Source organism: Notechis scutatus, chromosome 10, assembly GCF_049901735.1.
Source record: "Notechis scutatus isolate UNSWTSFEM ecotype Mainland chromosome 10, rNotScu1.2, whole genome shotgun sequence".
Lineage (NCBI taxonomy): Eukaryota > Metazoa > Chordata > Lepidosauria > Squamata > Elapidae > Notechis > Notechis scutatus.
This window is the reverse complement of record NC_142018.1, coordinates 18816857-18838316: the sequence shown is the minus strand read 5'-3', so window position 1 is coordinate 18838316 and position 21460 is coordinate 18816857. Positions and strand designations below refer to the sequence as shown.

The following is a 21460-nucleotide window of genomic DNA, read 5'->3' as shown; positions in this document are numbered from 1 at the left end:
GTTATAGTCTTGTGCAAATGCTTTGGAGACATTTTAAGAAGCCAACAGATTCATCTGTGTTAAATAAGCCTTTTTTTAAAAAAAAAAAAATTCAAAACTTTGTTAATGTATAACATCACTTTTATTTTAAAGCACTTTTTAAGTGAAACCTCACTTCAAATGAATGTTATAAAAATACATACAGTTTGAACATACCTCACTGATTTTAGGCGGTCTAGGTTTGCTACATTATTTTTTTTTGAACCCGGGTTTGAACACTGAAATAACATGCTGGCTCTATCAATTTTTTGCAACTTAATTTTCCAATACTGGTCGTAACCATCAACATCTTTGGCAAATCCTCTTCCCCCACTACTCATCATTATTGTGAAATAGTAGTGGGAGTCAGAAGAACTATTTGAACCAAGATGGTTATATAAATGAATTTATTCCAACTGGAAGCACTGCATGAACACTTCTGGTACTATATACAATTACACACTTGATACATTTTTATTCTTTTTTTCCAGTATAAATTTTTTTCAGACATCATCTTAAAATCAATATATTCAAACAGAAGCAAACTGCAGAACATTGTAATTGTTATAAAAAAACATTCAAATCCTGAAAAAAAGGAAAGGATTTTGGCACCAAAAGGACCAAGTAGGGTATTTGTCAAACCTCACATTTCTTGATGGAAAAGGGGGGGCTGGAATTACTGGCATGGTCTGGGGAAGGAAAGACAGCAGCAAGAGAGACGGATTTTCAGGGCAAACCCAGCAGTTCCTCTGCAGCCCTGCCAATAAAATATAACATCAAAGCAATAGTGCAACACAATGTACAAAAAAAGGACCACTCGTTTCTTCCAAGTCACACTAAAAGGCACACTCACTTTTTCCAAGACTGAATACAAACACACACATATTCGACTTCCCTTTTTCTGGGTGACTGGGCTGCAGCTGTACTATGCCTGCTCTCAAACCACATGATCAGATTTTACCCATCTGCACTAGACTGGTACTTGTGCACCCAATGCAGTTCTACTTCATTTCCATTCTGTAACAAAACCCAAAATTACAACTTCTGATTGGAGTGTTTTGCCTCCCTCCCACAGGCTCATCATCTACGGAAGAGGCCGCAACCATATAATGATCAGCTGGCAAGGTAATCATGATCCAAAGTTGACACAGCAAATCTAAGGGGCTCGATTACGGCAATGACACCCTCCCCAGTGCAGCATTTGTGCAGGCTCCACAAACAAGCTCAACATACGAAACCTGTCCTGGTTGCTTTCCTTCGTCCTACATCCAAGCCTTCTGCAGACTGTCGATTGAATGAGGCAACTTTTGAGGGAGGCAGTTCTGCTCCTGACCTATCCTAACTAAAGATGTTTGCTGCCCGTGACAAACTTTTCATAATCAGATCAAATTCAGTCACCTAGAAAGCAGAGATAAGCAGCAAAAGAGCCAGTCTTCCTTTTCAGTATCACAGGACAAGATCTGACTATCACGTGCATTGGTGGCTTATCTTTTGCTACTTTAAACTTAAACAAAGGTTAAGACAGCAATATGCTGTGCAGTACTTGTTGCCAAAAAAACCCTGATTTGAGAGGCAAGTACCTGTCAAAACACTTCTATAAAATTCAAGTACGAAAGAAACAGAAACTTTCCTTAACCACTGCTAAATATCCAAATTAAGGATAGAATAGCAGGAGAAAAACATTCTCTTGCAAGTTTAATGCTCAGTTTACAATACATTTACGTCAAACCATGAACTATGTTTGGTTGACTACATCAACTTCTGTTATCTTATATATTTTCCTAAGAAAGACTTCAGTTTTGTTGTTATCCAGAGGACAAACATCCAGAATACAGATGACCCGTTGATTCTCCAGGGCAGCGGCCTTTAAATCATCTAGTATGCAAACAGATAATGGACATGTTACACATTCGGGAAAAGCAGTTACCCATTCATCAGTTACCTAATATTAATTCCAGAATGGTTGTGAACAAGAACAAGAAAGGAAAATAATTCCATCCCCAATAATGTGGCAAGCCAATTACAACATAGGGAAAAACCCAGCCAAAGCAATTGTAGCTCCAGGGTACTTTTCAAACCCTTTGACAGCAAGAGCGGCAGCCATTTTGATTTTAAACAAAACCCATAGATGGCAAGAATTAAAAAGAGGGTAATGCCATGATTTACAATTCCTGAAGTTAAATAGTGAGTCATGAAAGGACCCACCTCAATAGTCAAATCCACTGTTTTTATTTTAAAAGAGCATGGCAAGGTCTTCCCTTTTCCAGAATTTGGATGAGTTACTCTCGGCAGGTTTTTTTATAGCCCCGTTTCCCAATATAAACATCTATAGAAACAAAGTGACTGTCCCCATAAAGATCTCTTTTTTGATCTTCCATTATCTGGAAGATAGAAATTCTTAATTTAGCAGAGAGAAAGTTGGCATGGGTAATTTGAACAGGATAATTTGCAAGCAACCCACACTCCTGAGTTATATATTCAAAGCCACTGAAGGCAAACCACCTGCAATGAAAATATATTTGTTTAAACATGTGGTTGTCTTCTTTAAATTCTTTACAGCTGCCAAGATAAGTATTTTTAAAAACAGGATTAAAAAAAAATGAGGAGGGGAGCGTTTCAATGGTGCTACTCCCTCTTCAGAAGAAAACAGATTGGTCCATCTAGATTTAAATGATTTTAAGGCTAGGGTTTGTCAGCCAAACCCTCAGTCTGGCTCTAAATAAAACTGGTTGGAAGACAGCCCTACAATGGAGATTGTTATAAACTGAGCTATCGGATTCTTAAGGCCATTTGCAATGGCTTACTTTTAGACTAGGGACAACAGCCATATGCAAATCATTTGTGAGCTGGAAGATCCTACCTGGAAGTGAAAGTCCTCCTTGCTTAAGGGTCTCCTGGCAAGGTGTAGTATCCTTGAGGTGAGAAGGTGCTGCCTTTTGCGACGCCTCTTTGACTTGAAATAAGTAAGAGTCCTTCAGGAGGGCAACCTCTATAGCTATATCATGATTTACACCTGTTCGAGACATAAGGTACTTTCATTAATGCCAAAAGGCTGGGTTAATGAACTATAAAAACCATCTTCAAGAATCTTGGTCATCAAACAAAGCTTTAAGTCCAAGGGTCAAAGTCTCATGCTTCATTTCTCAAAGCTGCAGACAACTGCCTGTCCAATCTTTCCTTGAAAGAATTTAGGAAAAACGCCTGCATTCCTCAATGGGTTTGTTTTGGGGTTCATTTTTCCAATGTTTAATTCAAAAGGAAATCAATGACAACCTGACCTACTTTAAACAGATAGCCAGTCTGAGTTATGTTTCAAAATAGGAGCATCACTCTATTAAACACAGACAATTCACCGATGGGGTTTCCCTCCATTATCTGCCTTCCTTTCAGACTACTACATTTTGAGCTGCTTCCATTGTCGTACTTCTAAAGCGAACAATACCAATGCTAAACCAGTAATATTCCCCGTTCTCCACCTACAGCACGGGGCAGATCCCGTATAGTGCCACAAATCCAGGCATGTGTTTGATTTCTTTTTTAGCATCATGCAAGTTCTGGCTTACTCCTGAAATTCCCTAGTTTCAAGAATAATGTATTTTACAACTTCTTTGGTCATATAGAAAAAGGTTCTTTGGGATCTACCAATTTTCTTTCCGGTTGCTCTAAAAAAAAAAAAAAAAAAAGTCCCATTCCTTCAGAGCCGCAAACATGAATCGTGCGCCTTGTAGCACTTTTTTTTTTTGTAAAGGCAAAGCTCCACAAATGTTCAATTTTCTAAGTGTGTTGAAGTTAGTAGTTACTTACCAAGAATAGCCACTTGATAGTATTCTAGAGGACAGGCATTTTCAAAGTGACTCGTTTCTTCACTCGCCAGGCATTTTTCTGGCTGGAATTTGGCTGCTTGAAGATTGTATTGTTTCAACAGGACTTCTCTGTGAGCGTAATTAAATTTACAAGGGAAGCTTTCTGGGAAAACCTTGCTGAAGTCCAAGTGCTGTGCTAAGTTGTTTTTTGCGAAGGTCCAGAGAACACTTTCCCAGGAATTGGGGCACATCCTTTGTGGGTGGACTTTTTCAGGCGTGTCGGCTATTTCTTCGTTACCTGCCAATATGAAGAAAGTAATCTGTAATGCAGAAGATTTCAAACATCTTTGAGCACCTCAGCTCCAAAGGGCTGCTTGACCAGGAAGGGCATTCAAAACAGTCTATTCTAGAGCTGAGACAAGGCTCCTGGCCGATAGAAAAGCTAACCATCCATCGTCTCTCCAGAGCTGTGAACTAAAAACCGTCAGCTTCTATATGTGTCTCGGGATAATGTCGCGTGATCCAATCTTGGGTCAGTCGCCGGGACCAGAGGTTTAGTCTTCCGAACTTTCGGACTCGTCCTGGAGCCCACCCTTGGGGGACTTCTCTCCACCAGAATCTCTACCAGAATTGGGCTGTTCTATGTTTCGTATTTATATGGCACCTTCCTGTTGGTTGATGGCCGGCGACTGGCCGTTGTTTCGATACTTATGAAGCTGGAGGTAAATTAGCACTCCTGTTGACTGACAAGGGGCCCTTTTCCCAGGCACCTATGGTCCCGTTGACCGACCCAGACTGGATCTTGCATCGTCAGCTTTGATCAAGTTTCACATAAGCAGCGGAAGGCCAAAAAACCAAAAATAAAAACCCAATCAATGTTCCCTGGGATTATCACCTTGAGCTCATCCCTCAGTTGCACCACTAGAAATAGCATTTTTATACCGACTTTTTTTATAACTAATTGTGACTTTTTTTAAAGCCCTTAAATTCTTCCACGGCATGCAGGATTATTTATTCTTTGATTTGATTGATGACCGACCATTTTTCTATAACGGGCATGATATATAAGCTATTTTAAATTATAGCAATACAACCTCTAAGATCTGTTACCTAATTATTGTTTGTTTTTTGCTTCTTACCACAGGGAAGTCATTGGAAGCCGTTATTAACTATATTTAATTTTTCACTAGATGAATTCAAATTTAGTTTTTGTTCTTGCACCACCTTTTTTTAAAATGCAGTCACAGGTGTTCTAAAATTTAACTGGAGCCCTCCGCTTGGAAAAAGTTGCTCACCCCAATCTAAGAATATTTGCCAATCCAATTCCGATACTGCTTGAGTGAGTAACCTTTCTAGCTTTGTAATAAATTCAATATTTTCATACTCTATGGCCACTGACATATAGAATAGTGTTAGTCCAAAGACTAAAAAGAGATAAGCACAAATGATAATTATAACCACAAGAAGTACTAATGTAATAGATAAATGCAACACAAATTAACTTTTATGTTATGATATAATCCTTCCATAAACAAGTTGCTTAATAGCTCCTGACAGAAATCTAGCTGCTAATAGGACAGGTCATAATTAAAGACTAAAATACATATTACAATTGTATTAATAGATGTTTTTTATGACTAGGAAAACACATTTGATGGTTAATTGAATGATTAATATGTTGTCTATTCTACTTTAGATTATTTTTATTCAGACTCTCATTCATCTTTGTTATAATAGAATTAATTCCAAACGGCAAAGGCCATAAGATTATGTGATCCAAAATGCTGCATTCATGAAATGAACGAAAGTGAATAATGCAAAAAGCTGCATTAATGATTTCAATGAAAGTCTAAAACAACTGGATTACGCATCTCTTTCAATGCAATTTGGAAGCAATGCATCCATCCAAGATGAACATTAGCATCAGTGCAGCAAACTCCAATTGTTGGGTAGTACCAACTGTCAGGGCGTTGGAGTTCTCCTCCTGCTCCCCAGAAACCATTGACTTTTTTAAAAAAATAACTCTACAGCTTAATTTAGCTGTTTTGTATACTAGATCTGCATACCAGAATAAAATATGGCAAAATAACCAGTCAGGATCTACAACAGGGGTGTCAAACTCCCGGCTCGCGGCTGGATGTGTCCCACGCTGGCCACGCCCGGTTTAGTGATGACGCCGCAAATTTGACACCCCTGATCTACACAATACATCCTAAATGAGGGCCCCCTAACCTTTCAAGCACCAGGGACTAGTTCCGTGAAAAGGGAAGGGGCGTGGTTTCATGGGCTGCCCGCATCCCACAGAGGGGGCTTCGCTTGTTTGACCGGTTACCCGCAGATGGGGCTTCGCTCCTGACTGGTTCCTGTCATGCTGCGGTCCATGGCGCTGTTCCATGGACCAGGGATTGGGGGCTCCTGTCCTAAATCACATTGCTACATTCATAAGGAAGTGCAACCGTTGCACCTCATAAAAAGGAATCAATCTGAAATTTTTTAAAAAAGCAAGGCTGACCTATTCTAGGCAATGTCTTTACTGCTTCTACTCCAATAAGCACCAAGGAGCTAAGCAATGCAGGAAGAATAAAACTTTACCTAGGCAACCACGTAAAAACCACATATATTAACTATGAACAATAACATCAGAGACGGAGGCAGCATATTATTATTACTACTTGCTCCCCACCCTAGCTTACTGGAAGATAAAAAGCCGTTACTCGTATAACCTTCAGAGGCAAAGTACATACTTTGGTGCGTCTGTGCTGTTTCCATCACTTCTGCATTGTCTTTATCAGCATCGGAATTATCTTGCGAAAAATCGGGCAACCTTCAAAAATCCAAGCAGATGGTCACTGAGAGCAGCAAAATCCATAATTACGATTTTTAATTTGTAGAACCTCCAGGTGACTAATCTCATGTTATGGATCAAAAAGAAAGTATGATACAGCTGGTATGTGTGTGTATGGGATAAGCACCGAGGGAAGAGGATTCCCCACCCTTCCCATATAATTTTCCTGTTCGTCCCCATGCTCCAAAGCTATTGTTAGAAGTCCAGCTGGGGAAAACCAGATCTCAGGTGAGTCACTAATAGCTATTGAGGAAAGCAGAGGGAAGCACCGGCATCTACTGCCAATTAGAACAGGACAAAAATGATAAGAAACATGACAACATCACAGAACTCCAACCTTTACATATGTGCAACCTGACGTCTGACCCAAGTTAGTGTTAATTTACAGCATTTATGCTCCCCTTGAAGACAGAAGCTCAGTGACTGAGCAAAATATGTAGACTGAAAGCACTCTTACTCCTTACAATTTAAAAACATCCTCATCTTAAAGGAAGCCAACAGAGTAAAACAGCATGGATAGAAAAGACTTTCACATTCCAGCGCTATTTGCCTCAACGGAAAGAATATATTCCTTTTCTCCCAGCCATCTAGGCGGTGTAGATGAGGTTACAATGGGACATGGGTTCAGTTCCTTTCCCAAATTATGAGCGGTATAAAACTACACAGCAGTTTTGCAAAAAAAACCTGTAACTAAAAAAATATATCAAAATTGCTAGACAGCAGAATGAAATGTCACCACTTTAAAAAAAAACCGCAATGAAATTACAAAGAATTGGCCACTTACGTTTTTCTTTTGCTTTTTGACCTTGTCACATATGAATGCTGAGAAGAACCAGGAGGGTGATCCGTGGTCCTTAAAAATATAGTTAACAAGCGTCAAGCTTCTTTGGAGGCGTCAATTATTTTACAATAAAACAGCTTCTTTTACCATGAGCTCAGATCACATAATTATGTTTCCAAAGAGAATCAAAACGCTTCCATCTATTACCAATTAGTTCCGTTTTGTGTTTTTTTTTTACTAGTCTGTGAGGCTGGGTGAGATTAAAACACAAATGTTTAAATGCACTGTACGATGAGGCGAGTAAGTGACAGGGTGTGAAGATGAAGTGCTAACTTTCCATAAGAGGACACCTGATATGGCTTGGAATTTGGCCCACCCTCCATCCCAGGACCCCTCAACAGGAACCATTAAAACAGCACTGAATTAGAGGGGGTCCAGTCCAGCTGCCTGCTGAGTGAAGGAACCACCAGAGTAGGGGTGCCAAACTCACGGCCCACGGGCTGGATGCTTCACATGGCCGGCCACGCCCACCCGATACTCACGTGATGCCACGAGTTCGACACCCCTGCACTAGAGCATCTCTGACAAGATGACAATCTGGCTTTCATCCAAGACCTGCAGTAAAGGAGAACTGACCACTTCGTGCTGAGGGCCAAGCAAGTTCCTCCTGTAATTTGAATCTATGGTTCTGGTCCTGCCCTCTAGGGGAACAGAGACTCAAATCCCATCTCCCCTTAGCATTCTCTTCTGTGGGCTAAACATACCCATGTTTCTTTTTCTTTTTTAATAACCGATTGGTTCCCAGAGCCCTTGTCATCTTGAGAACTGAACTGGCTCCATCGTTGTCATTTTTTTTGAACAACGATATTGAGAAACACACACACAATAATTCAAGTGGGATCTGACCAAGGCAGAATAAAAAAGCATTCGCATTTTTTAGCAGCTGCATCACACTCCTAGCTCCTTGTCTAATTTGCGGCGGGCAAGGACATCCAGATGGTTTTTATCTATACTACTGATAAGGCAAGTCTTCCCCATCTTTTATCTGTCCCTCTCCTTTTTCCTACATGGATGCAAATCTTCACATACACCCCTGTTAAGTTCCATCCTATTCTTTTCAATGTGGTGAATATTTTTCGGGCCTGGCCTTGGTGCTGCTGTTCAGGGTGGCTTACTAGATGGGGGTGGAAAGGAAAGTAGAAGATTCTCTTTTGTCAGGGAGTCAGATGTGTATGTGACATCTCAAGAGTCAAGGAAGGTGTTTTCCAAATTTTTGACACCCCAAGGCCGAAAGGTTTGCCATGACTGGACTGTAACCTAAAATACACAACTGCCAGAGAAACTAGAGGTTCTGTTCCACTTCAAAAGCAAACACTTCCTTACTCTACAGTTGAAATACGTCTCTTTGCACAACTCCTAGTTACTACGGTTTGTTGCTCCAGAGATGGCGACTTCTGCTTAGAAGTTGATTCTCTCACTTGCGGGTGTTCCGACAAAGAAGTACCTACTGATGAGCTTTTCTCGATCTGCAAAAATAATGTTAAATCAGATTTACACACTGTCCACCACTTAGTGCTTTCCTCTCTCTTTTTTTTTTAAGGCTAGATTCAGTCTCGTTACCGCAAACAGCAGGATCAATTCAGCAGGGAAAAAAACAACAACATACACACACAGGATTTTAACTAAGATATAATGTTCTGTCTCAAACACCCTTCCAATTTATTTCCACTGCTTTAGTCAAACAATGTAGAAAACTATGACATATATCAAGATAGTTTTTAAAAAGGACACGGTTATCATGATAGCTTAAAACATAATTTCTAATTTTACACATGTTCAAAATAAGAGGGGAAAAAATAAGAAGTCATCACTACAGGCTCCTTAAATTCAAATACAGAATATCTGTTTCAATCATACTCATACTGTCGTAAGTGCTAGGCTATTAATGCTGAAGTACCATACCTGCATTGGGGATTCTCCTGAGGCATCCTGGGAGGTACTGCTACAGCTGACACATCTTACAGCACTAATTATCCCTTGAAAAGCAATGTGCTTCTGTTCCCTGTAGTGCAAACTGTCAATCTCCTTCTCAATTTCACTGAGGGATATCAAAACTAATTTTTCTGAAATGCAATTTTTAAGGAAGAGAGCAACAAATAAGTTCGGGGAGGTAAAATTCAGATGGCAAATAATGTAACATATTTATTGTTTTTAAACTGGCACAAGCACCCATCTGAATAAGTCCATTTTGCAAACAACTGAGAAAACCCCGCTGATGGTCTGTCTCGAGTACAACCCGTCAGCCTCCCTTTAAGGGCACAAAAGCGACAGACCGCCTTATAAAATGAGGTTGTTATGGGATGTGCCCACTATTATGGGATGGGTCCAGTGTTCCCCTCGTTCTCATCCCATTTAGGACACTTTGTGTATCGTGGAGTAATCCCCCAACCATCTCAAATGACCTGCCGTGTGGATGAGGAGAGAAAGAAACAAGCCTTTTGACAACTGTCAAGCTATCATGACATTATGAACTACAAACCAGAGACATTCTCTATTTGCATGATGAGCTTTTTTTAGATGACACCATATAGGTCACTTTAAAATTCAACCACCGTCCAGCTGGGTTTTTTTTTTTTTTTTACGTGGAGCTAAAATACAACTCCAGTTACACTATTAGTCTTAGAAAGTTTAAAAGGGGATAACGAATGAAGAAGAATTGTTACGTTTTGCTACAGCCTTAACTAATGACAAACTCTCAGCACCTATAAATAAGGCGACTCAAAACTGGCCTGCGGAAGGAAATTGGCATACCATTCATATTTTTACAATATTCTGCAAATGTACGTGGGAGTGGCGGGAAACGATAGTATCCCCCAATGACAACTTTGTCCACGTAAGAAGCTTCCTCTTGGGTTCTCATCCACTGGATAAAACTTTGCACTTTTGGATCTTTTATATATGGCTGGCCCTTATGCCATCCTATGTTAGAGAAAACAAAGCAAAAAAAAAAAAGGCATGGCAGTTAGAATAGAATATAGACTAGACGATAGACTAGACTCGAATATAGAATAAAATCAAATTGACTCAAATAGAATAGGCCAATCTTTTGGACCTCAGGGACCACCAAACTCATAATTTTAGATTCCAGGGACCACTAACTGGTTCTGTGGGTGTGGTCTAATTTGTGGGTGTGGCTTGGTGGTCATGTGAATGGCTGGGCATGGCTTGTATGTAAATATTATAAATATTTATATAAATATTGAATTTTTTAGTAAAAAAAGAGCAACTTTTACCCAAAATCAGGCAAAGCAGGCAGATTGAGTTGCTCACAGAATCATTCAGTGATCTATCTATCTGCCATCGGCTAGCTCAATCTCTCAAATTTTCTTGCCGTGAGTCTGCACTGAATTTGCTTGCAAGCAAACCTTCAGTCCTAAGGGAGGTTCGGCTGTGCTTAGCTAGAAAGCAAAAAATCCAACCATTTCCTGCTTCCTAGCTAATCTAAATCTCCCAGCACAGCAGAACAGATGATGGTCGGAAAAAGGAAAAATAGCAACTTAGCAGGCAAGTTTGCTGGGTAAGGAGTGAGTGGGCGGGGAGGGTTCCTGCGGGCCATGTGGGCGGCGCAGCCTTGTGTTTCTGCGCAGCCTGGATTAATTGCTTTGGGGGAGTGCTCTGGCGGTGAGATTTTTTTCTGTGGCCCACCAAAATTTTCTCATGGCCCACCAGTTGGCGACCGCTGGAATAGAGAATATAGAACAGAGTGGAACAGAACAGAATAGGAATAGAGAATAGACTAGAACATACAATATAGAATTCAACAGAATATAGAATCCAATCTAAACTTTGTCACTTGAAATACACACTAATTGGCATATATTAAAATGAAATGAAATAAGAACGCACGAGGCCGTCACTCCTGAGAAAACATCAGTGGGATGCCAAATTAGGGGAAGTAATAAGCAACTTGGGGCTGTCTCAACTGGCAAGATTCTCATGTAAGGAATAAAAGGGGGCAGCACTTTCAGTCCTCACAATTACAATATGCAAAAGTGTAGCATGGGCAACAGAAACTCATAAAAGAGAAACAGAGAAAGACAACTGACGTGATTTGATAGATTAAGATTAGAGATAAAGTTAGATGTATTTATAAAATGCGTGGGTTTTTTTACCTGTAAAAAACATTTGAGTTTTCACAGATGTTGTTAAATAGGCTGCACTGGAGCCATTCTCAGAAATACTTTGTTCCACTCTCATCTGGGTACACACCAAGTACTTCACTAGAGAAGGAGAAGCATCAAATTACCTCTTCATTTATTTACTCCAATCAAAGCAGATTCAAAATAGCATACAATCCCCCATTTTTAGTTATTTGTTTATAAAATGTATTGGCCATCTTACCATAGGGTAATTCTGGGTAGTTTACAGTTACATCCAAGTTAAAACGTAAAAAGTTAAATATCAAACCTTAAAACCATTTCTGTAAATCCCAATTAAAACAAAACTAAATATTACATTACATACAATAACTATATCAAATTGACCAAATCAATTTTTACAAAGATGACTGGAGCCTATCCATCACTGAAATTGGTTGATGATGATACATGTAAGTTTTTAAATGGTAAGTTTTGAAACAGAAGCGATCAAAAGTGAACTAATTATGATTTGTCAACCTAACTCACTTTCTATTGTTTTTCTGCAGCATTTGAATTATTTTTTTTCAGAACGCTTTCTGCCTTTGGCCCGGTGCTCATACAGTGCAGATTAAGAGAAAAGAGCAGTATCTGGCCTCTATCAGTGTAAACTACAGGACACAATCTCATCTGCAGAGATGCCACGTGACACTGAAAAACATCCTGTGTGTACAGGAAACTAAAACGTTGCCAGATGAAATGTAGAGACAACTGATTGCCTAGATACTAGACGAAGCATTTTTTGGAGAATGCTTCTATTATCACCTGAAATCTGAAACTTATAATATTGCATCAACTCCTTATGAGAAACTGCTTATCACCAAATGGAGAACACTTCCTGGAGAAGCAATGTGGAAGAGATGGGGGGGACACATGTTGATCATCACATTCATGCCCAAACTGTAAAATTACCAAAAGCATGCAGCAGATTATTAGATGGTGGATTTAATGAGACCTTTGGTGTGTCCAGTATGATGGTTCTTACTTTTTAGGTTCATATTTACACATCTTTTAATGTATGATCAATAACAATGCTCTGAAGTCCTGACAGTTGTCACTAAACTGCAATGCAATCTTTACCTTCTCTTGTGAGATAAAGCTATGGACTACAATGAAAGTTGATAAGCATTGATAGCTACTTCACACTACCTTATTTTCAATCAGATGGAATATGGAAGGAAAAAGGAAACAGGAGGAATATGCCGTCAACTGTTGCCACACCAATTCTTACAGTGTTCCACTGATGTTACTTAGTTTGGTAATGAAACGTCTGCAAGAAAACCATCAAGGTTGGGGAGCACCAGGGACCCTCAGTTCAACCCCAGGCTACAAATATTCTCTTCTCCTGGCTAAGTATATGGAGTTTAGAATCAATGGAAATCCAAGAATTCTTTACAGTTCATCCTTTCTACTGTGACGAAAAAAATATGAGTAATTACCCAATACTCCCGACTCCTCAAATTCCAAACAAATTTGACAGAAAGCAATTACATTAAATAGAGATTTATAGAATACATACTTGGGTAAATTTGCTCAAATATATCCGGCTGAGATGTGGAAAACAATTCTATTATAAACGGCTGCTCTGAAGTTCCATCAACCACATGTACCCAGCGATAGGTCCAAAAGTCATCCATACAACCTATATAGACAAAATAAATGTTAATCGATATTCTACGTGTATTTTTACAGCCAAACATATAATCTTTGAAAATACCTTTTTTCTTCTTGCGCTCGACCCGTCCAACATATTGTACAAGTCCAATGATGTCACAAAACTGATTTTGTGCTAATTTATCCAATTCAGATCTGGGATTCAAAGCACAACAGAATTTAGGATATCAAACAGATAAAAGCCATCCACTAGATTCCAGAAATTGATTTGTCCAAGAAAGTCACTAAAATGGAAGTGTTCAAACAATACAACAAGCTGAGCTATGACTTCACCTGAGAATTCGGTTCTCCCAAACTATCTAACCACAAATGCTTGTGAGATATTTGAAAACTTTATGGTAAAAAAATGGCAACTGTAGCCAGGTGAGTTTTGGTACAGTTACATCTCACACACCAATTGTCTCCTTTTTAGGATTGGGAGGACTCTTCCTTAGTCCAACCCTATTTGGATTACTGTAATGACTCTGTCTTAGAAAGCTTTCAGAGGCTACAGTTGATGCAAAATGAAGTGGTCCAGGCAAGGAGGGGTTTAATTTTGATACTCCATTAGATTTATTTTATGGGCGGGTTTACTATTTTTGAGAGGCATTTTGGATTTTTTTCTTATATTTAACTGCTCAGTGCTTGTGGGAAATAGATGGCATACAAATAAAATTAAAGTAAAAATTTATTCATCGTGCAGTAGCTCTATTCATTGGAAATAAACGAGCAGAGAATCCATTGCTTCTTTTCAGAATTTTACCCTCGCTTTTTCTAAACTGAGAAAGCCATCATGTCACACATGGGCAGCAGGCTTGTGGCAGTAACATTCACAAAGGCAAGTAATAATAATCTGTTTTTGCTGAACCATCTTAACACTGTTGATAGTACATGCAGAATTAATATCTATTACCATATAGCATTTGTAAACGTCAGAATTTCACATCTCCTTGTCAATTTTTTAACACTAATATTCCAGTGGAAAAATAATTTGTGAAAAAGAGACATAATAATAATAATAATAATAATAATAATAATAGTAATAACCTTGTTACAAAATGATATTCAACTTCAGGCAACTTCCATTCTGGTTTAATTTTATGTTCTGGAATGATGTTAATTTTAGCTGGAGGGTCTCGAACGTTCAAAGCAATTTCTAAAAAAGAATTAACCAGATGATGACAATTATGTTTGACTGGATTACCAGCTACATTAGTTTTGTTCTAGTCATTTAAACATATTTTTATAAAAGTTTGTTTTATCCAATTTTAAACACCTTAGGGAGGGCGTGTGGCAAGTTGCATAAACATGATGTTAGAGAAACTTGAAACAGGGCTTCAAAGGGAAAGAAATCCCCCCAAAGTAGCAGCTATTTTAAACTGTTGCAGACATAAATTGCATTTGTACTTCTTGGGAATTAAATCTAAGAAAACAGCTCTACTACCTCCCTACCCTTGTTCTTTTCTTCCATCTGTAACTTCCTTTTTTTTTATTTATTAGACTTGTATGCTGTTCATCTCGCCTTTTATAAAACTGGCCTCTCCAAGGTCACTTAAATCACGGATAAATTACAAGAGATGTGCTACAGGAAAGAATGCTGATATTGGAGCAGTAGAAATCAGCCTGAGCACTTAGATATATACAAGAAACACATAAAACCGCTAGATGGGAATTCTTTTCAAGAAAACCACAGCTCCCCACAAGTTTCCTTTCTTTCTTTTTTCTACCAGCTGGGGAAAGAAAGCACGATTTAGCAAACTGTTCTACACTGAACAATGGTTATCAATATTCATAAGCAACAGGAAAATTTGGTTAATCTCAAAGGAACGATGATGGGTGTCTAGGAAAGCCAGCATTTATATTTGTATAAACTCCCCCTTCCATATTCTTCAATTAATGCATCAAGACATTTAAAAATAATAAATCGTTCATAGTGTAATGAGCTAATTAGTGCAATTTAAGCAATCTATTAGAATTGGCCATGCTATGCTTTTACCGTGTACTTCAAATTATTTATTCAATATTCTAACAGCAACCAAAAAAGAGCCTGCTAAATATATGACAGATCATTAGCTATTTAGAGACTACTTGAGCATCCTATTTATGCCACAGGAGGCCTTACTTTTCATTTTAATATTCTGTTTAATGTGCACCTATCCTTCACTTGGACCTCCCTTCCTCCAACATTATTTTTAACTCTGTATTACTAACCGAACCCTATCAGCACTTCCAGGATACAAAACAAAAAAAGTCTACTTCCATTGACCTATTGAGAAATAGATTTGAAAAGTCTCAGACTGATGAACTTGAATCTAATACTTCTCCAAGACCATTAGAATCACTGTCAAACTGCTTAAATTCATCAACAGTTTTTCCTTTATTGCTCCTTCTGACCAACAAAACGTTTCACTTTCTTGACTAGATTTTCTTTTATATGCGTATGTAATTATCATCTGCCTAAACCAATCCACTGCAGGATGCAGGCTTCTTCTGGGAAGGTTATGGGCTGAAATCTACCACGCTGTTTCGGTGCATTTTGGTAGAATGAGGCTTTTTGACTTCCAGGTTTAGATAGGACTGAGAATAACTGACCAGATCAAAGTCACCCAGCCAATTTCTGTGTCCAAAAGAAAATTAGAACTTTAGAAAAATATAAGATGCAAGCAAATCAAAATAATTAGAAACTAATTGTGGCAGGCGGAGCCCTCCTGAGAAGAGATGGATTAGATACAGATCCCACGTTGTGTAGCCAAGTAGGGAAATGGCTTCCTGCTATTTGAGAATGATTACTGCAGGAGAGTGATTGGTTATGACAGTCGGTTCCTTCACTGCCTGAAGTAGCAAACAAACATATATTCTTTGTCTCAGATAATCATTGTATACAGGCAAAATGAATGGTCAGTTAGACCTTTGTTGACCAACTGAAAACTAATGGATTTTCTCTAAAAGCTACTACCCCCCCCCAAAAAAAAAATTCATATGTGGGATACTTAACCTATTGAACTGAATCTCTTCATATGCAAATCTTCAGGACTTGACTGTATTATAGAACTTTTTTTAACAGCATATTTTTCGAGCAGCAGGACTGCTCCGATTTTCATACTGTTGTACCATTCAGGGCATAAAGAGCCCCATAGCACCATTAACACCATGCCAGATTGATCAGCCACATCAAAATAAGCCTGCAAATATAAGAACATTTACTCTTAAAAGTTAAAGCCCACATTACTGAAATGTTATTTTAAATGCCTGAGGTTGAAGCATGCTTTTCATTCTATGCCCTTTGCTCCTAAATTTATCATCGAAAATATATGCAACATGCTTCACAAAAACAGAAGCGCCACTGCCCTTATTCAGAAAGCTTTTACATTAAAGGCAACATTCTTTTCTACATTTCCCTATATAAGTTCAGCAGGATTTACTTTAATCAAGAGTATACAATATTCATCTGTGAAATTCCAATCTTAAAAGGAAAATTTTTTCACAGAAGCTGAAACTGGGAAGGAACAAGAGGGACTGAAAAAGGTAGGAACAAAAGGCTTAGTACCAACAAATGAGAGCATTTGTAGCTCAGGGTTGAAATGAGGGATCCTTGTTGCTCTCTGAACTTGCTTGACTAGCACTGATGATGTTACCTAGTTTGGGCAATGAAACCTTTGCAAGAAAACAAGCAAGCTCAGAGAGCACCAAGGACCCCCTCAAAGGCTTTAGTTTATGCTTTAGTACATATTGTGGTCAGATTAATAAATGGAAAGTGAACGAAAGGGATGAGCTTTTTCTTCTTAAGATAGGAATCATCACGGTGGATACCATGGGAATGAGCCTATACAAGATGAAGCTTGTTTAGCAGACAAAGTGTCAAAACAGAACACAGTACAGCATCTGAAAACAAACAGTACCAAAAGTAACAACGTACTTAAGGGAAATTTTCCGGACCCTAAACTACTCATGCCTGCAGAAGGCATGTTATTTCTATATAACGGTTACAGTGGATGCAGAATCATACCTGCCTCCCCTCCTTCAACATTGGCTAAGCAAAATAAACACTTCTAAACAAATGAAATGGGTAATTATTTAATTGCATGTTATTGTACTACAGAGGCATGTGGGGATGATATCACTGCACAAACGCCACGATTTAAGTACTGGCGTCAGACAAGTAGTACATAAAGGGGGCATTTGGACGATGACAAATGTATCATCATTTTGGCGTCACTGTACTTTGCAAAAGCCACTGCTGATGTGGTGAAGTGTTTGGGTTTGTGCATCTAAATACATACACAAGCACACTTGGTTGTATTTTACAAGCTCTCACCTATGTTTGCTAAAACATTAAGTCAGCATAAAAATGATTTGATGGACAACTGAGGTTTATCCATCTGGGATTCGAATATTATTGACATTAAGAATACATTTTAGATACTAGGTTTGTTTGTTTTTTTTTAAAAAAACCAACCCTCTGTATTGGAACTATTCCTACCTGATATGGAACATCTAGCTTTGTGTTTGGTTTTCCAAAATAACGTAATCGAGACTTATGGATGATTCTGACACGCAACGGTGGAAAACTGCATTTGCTTTGCCATGTCATGGCCAGAATAGAGATGGATATTGGTTTGAATGCTATGGAGGAAAAAAGAGCAGAGTAAATATGAACTCAGAACTGGTAACGGTGCAATGAATTCATTGCTTTTATATGATACTACTAGAAACAGTTAACTTCAAAACCCCACGTGGGTTAAGTTAGCTATTGCTACAACATAACTCCTCTGATACTGACTCAAAAGCATGCAAAGTCAGCTGTTCGATTCAGATTCAAAGTCCCACATCGAAAAGCATTAGAGCATTATTAAAGACAAAGCTAGTCGACAAATATTGAAAATGCAGCAGTTCAAATCCAACACCAAACCATAGCTTAGTGTTGCATGAAAAAGCAGAAAGCTACTTCAGATTTATGTACTTAGCCCACAAGAGAGCAAGAAGCCTAAACCGTTTCAGCCTAAGCCGTGAAAACTTGAGTATCTCTCAAGCCAACAGAATCTCTGTTGTGGGAGGGAACTGGAGGGAAAGCTAAAGGCAGACAGGATGTAATTCTAATAAATAGACTATGATTATTTAAGTGAGAGCTTGGTTGATGTAATGGTTAAAAAGCACCAGGTTGGAAGACCCTGAATTCTAATCCTGACTAGGCACAAAACCAGCTGGGTGTCTTTGGATTGGCCCCTCTCTCAGCTCTAAAAAGAAGGCAGCAAGGACAAAACCCTTCCAAGAATGTTTGCTCATCTTGACTTCAAGGTCCCCTTGAAGCTCTTAGGACAAGGGTCTTCAAACTTGGCAAGTTTAAGACTTGTGGACTTCAACTCCCAGAATTCCTGAGCTAACACGACTGGAGGAGGAATTCTGGGAATTGAAGTCTACAAGCCTTAAAGCTGTCAAGTTTGAAGGCCCCTGTCTTAGGGAGATGTCCAGGCAAGTTGCCATATATGGCCATACATGATTCCTTGCTCTGATTTTGGCCAGGAGCTGTTGTGCTACTCCGTATCTCAAACCATGGTTTAACCAAGGCTTCTTCCTGGATGGAAAACCATGGCTTGGCATCCTGCCCAAACCTCTAAACTAGATAACCCAATCATTTTCTGAGTCTAAGAACAGTTAAGAAGCATCCAAGGACACCCCTCTTCCAATGTCATCCCCACTCTTCTAATGTCACCCCACACTTCCGAAGTCATCTCAAGGCCACTCCACGCTTCCGAATAATCTCAAGCACACTCCACGCTTCCAATGCCAGCTCCCATGTCAAGGTCACCCCAGGCTTCCAGTGCCATCCCTGCCCTTTCCCTCATAGCCTTTCTCTGGGCCCTGCCCCTCCTCCACTTACCCTCCAGACCGTCCTCCCTCAAGGGCTTCCTCTCCACCCACATCTCCCCAAAGGGATCGTCATTGTTCCAGAGAGGGAGGTAATGCTTCCTTCCCCCTTTCAGGGGCAGGATGGTCTTCGTGTGGCAGATTCCAAGCTGGGAGGCAGGGCCGGGGAAGGCCGAAGCCCCCTCTAGGATTTCCAGCTCTTCAATGCACACAAAGCCCGGGCTGAGGCTCCTTTCGTTGTACATGTAGGAACACTGGGTGATCTTCAACCGCCGGCCAGCGCCCAGCCCGTTTCGCTGGACCAGGGCGTTCAGCTGGGGGGCCAGGAAGCACTTCTCCTGGTAGGTGCCATCCGTGATGGTCACGTCATAGTAGTAGGCCGGGCAGGAGGCATTGGGCTGGGTTGGAGGCCCCTCGGCCATATACCTCTGCAGGAGCAGCACCGTCACAGGGGCTGCCTCTGGCAGAGAGACCCTCATGCCAGAGGCTTTGAGGACTAGGACCAGCATCCTCTGGAGCCAAGGGTCTGCACTGGGGGTTGGGGGTCACCACTTGGCGGGTCTGGGGCCACCTCAGGGCCCAGGCCCCCTGACACTGTGCCCATTGCCCCTGATATGGGGCCCACGGCGCCTGACCCGGGGCCCTTTTCGGTCAATTGGCTCCTGGGGACTTCCCTAGAGGAGCTCCCCTCGGAGTCTTTCCCCTTCAGGCCTGCCTTCTGCCTGGCAGCGCCCTTCTCCATTTCCCTTCCAGACGCGGCCCTTCTCCTCCCCGTCACCGCGGCGAGCCTTTAAAGCCTGCCTCCCCGGCCTTTCCCCTCAGTCTCCGCCCGCCCCGCTGAGGCGGGAAAGAAGCCTCGGCCTTCCTTTAAAGAAGGCCGCGCTCGATTTCGCCGAGCGCCGCCGCCATTGCTAAAAGGGCGGGGCGAAGGCAGGGCGCAACAACCGCTCGCTTTGAACGGGCCAATAGGGGCGCGAGAAGGTGGGCAGAAGGGCAGGGCTTCTCCAAAAAAAAAAGGGGGGTGTCGGCGGGACGGGGCGGCCAATCAACGCGCGGGAGGCGGGATTGTTGGGTCGAACGTTGCCGGGAGGGCGGGGAGGGAAAGGGGCGGGGGGCGGCGCTCTGAGCTAGGGACCAATGAGCGCGAAGGAGGGCGGGGACAAAAGAAGGAAAAAGTTTTCTAATTCTTTGCAAGTTTGCCCTAGTGTTAGAGGAAGCCTCATAGCTTTCCAGTGGGTTTTTTTTTTTTTTACGGAAAAAAACTCCAAGATTATCGACTTAAAAAGGGCCATTAAGTTCTGGATTAGGTTGAATGATAAATCACTTTGAAGGGGACCCAAATTCCCCCACCCTCCCCCAAAAAAAGTATAGGAGAAAAAAAAAGTGTTTTGAAGAATTGGCAAGATTTGAACTCTTATCTATTTTTACTTCAAAAGGGAGAGAAACATTTGTTCAAGAGCCAGCTTTTGGAACGGGCTTTAAAAAAATGCTGTTATTACGATGCATTATCTGGGTTTTAGGAGTTGGTTGGCATTGGCCAAAAAAGTTGGCAGGAATCGAGTGGGATCTTGTCCAACTCACTCATTTTCTGCATCTCTCTCTCTCTCTCTCTCTCTCTCACACACACACACACACACACACACACACAAAAATGCCTGTTCATAAAAGCAATGAATTGGAAAAGATTTCAGATTCTGATTTTCTGATGTATATGCAATCCCTATAGTTCCTTTAAAAGCCAGTATAAGATGAAATATATATACTGTATAGAAATTGCAAGTACCCTATACAACAGTGTTCTTTTTTAAATCCAGGAATGCCAAACCCTTCCAAATTCATGGATTTACTTCCTTCATTGAGTATGCAAACTTCTTTAGTCGCCTGGATGGGAAACTATGGGAAAAGTTTTAAGAAAAAAGTAACTTGCCCATGGCTAGAATGTGTTTTTCTTATTTCTAATCAAATGATTAATTAATTAACAACATAATTATTCTGAAATATTCAATTCAGTTCAGAATAGAGCTGGAAGGAATCTTGGAGGTCTTGAATAGGAGGCCCTATACCAGGGGTGTCCAACCTTGGCAACTTTAAGACTTATGGACTTCAACTCCCAGAATTCCTCAGCCAGCAAAGCTGGCTGAGGAATTCTGGGAGTTGAAGTCCACAAGTCTTAAAGTTGCCAAGGTTGGACACCCCTGCCCTATACCATTGCAGACAAATTGACTGTCCAGTCTCACAACCCAGACCAACTTTTAAACAGTGGAAGAGATTTCTGAGCCCCGTTTCATCTCACAATTTA

General features: G+C 40.4%; 1 protein-coding gene across 1 annotated transcript; it reads right to left on the bottom strand.

Annotated features, from left to right (window-relative positions):
- Positions 1-98: 98 nt before the first annotated feature.
- Positions 99-20093, bottom strand: RADX (RPA1 related single stranded DNA binding protein, X-linked). Its single transcript, XM_026674807.2, has 15 exons — positions 19175-20093; positions 17777-17919; positions 16292-16478; positions 14344-14452; positions 13361-13452; positions 13163-13285; positions 11620-11727; positions 10259-10426; positions 9410-9570; positions 8831-8973; positions 7451-7519; positions 6566-6645; positions 3823-4119; positions 2879-3031; positions 99-1893 (listed from the first exon to the last, which is right to left on the bottom strand). Exons 1-15 carry the CDS (start codon positions 19668-19670, stop codon positions 1754-1756), a joined length of 2469 nt encoding a protein of 822 aa, XP_026530592.2. The 5' UTR covers positions 19671-20093; the 3' UTR covers positions 99-1753.
- Between the last annotated feature and the right edge of the window lie 1367 nt (positions 20094-21460).

Excerpts from the sequence above, each read along its gene's own strand:
- RADX (XM_026674807.2), bottom strand. The coding sequence starts at position 19,670 with ATGCTGGTCCTAGTCCTCAAAGCCTCTGGCATGAGGGTCTCTCTGCCA. Across the intron at positions 9,571-10,258 it reads ATATTGTAAAAATATGAATG|AAAAATTAGTTTTGATATCC; the intron begins GTATGCCAATTT and ends ATTGCATTTCAG. Across the intron at positions 3,032-3,822 it reads CTATCAAGTGGCTATTCTTG|GTGTAAATCATGATATAGCT; the intron begins GTAAGTAACTAC and ends TGTCTCGAACAG.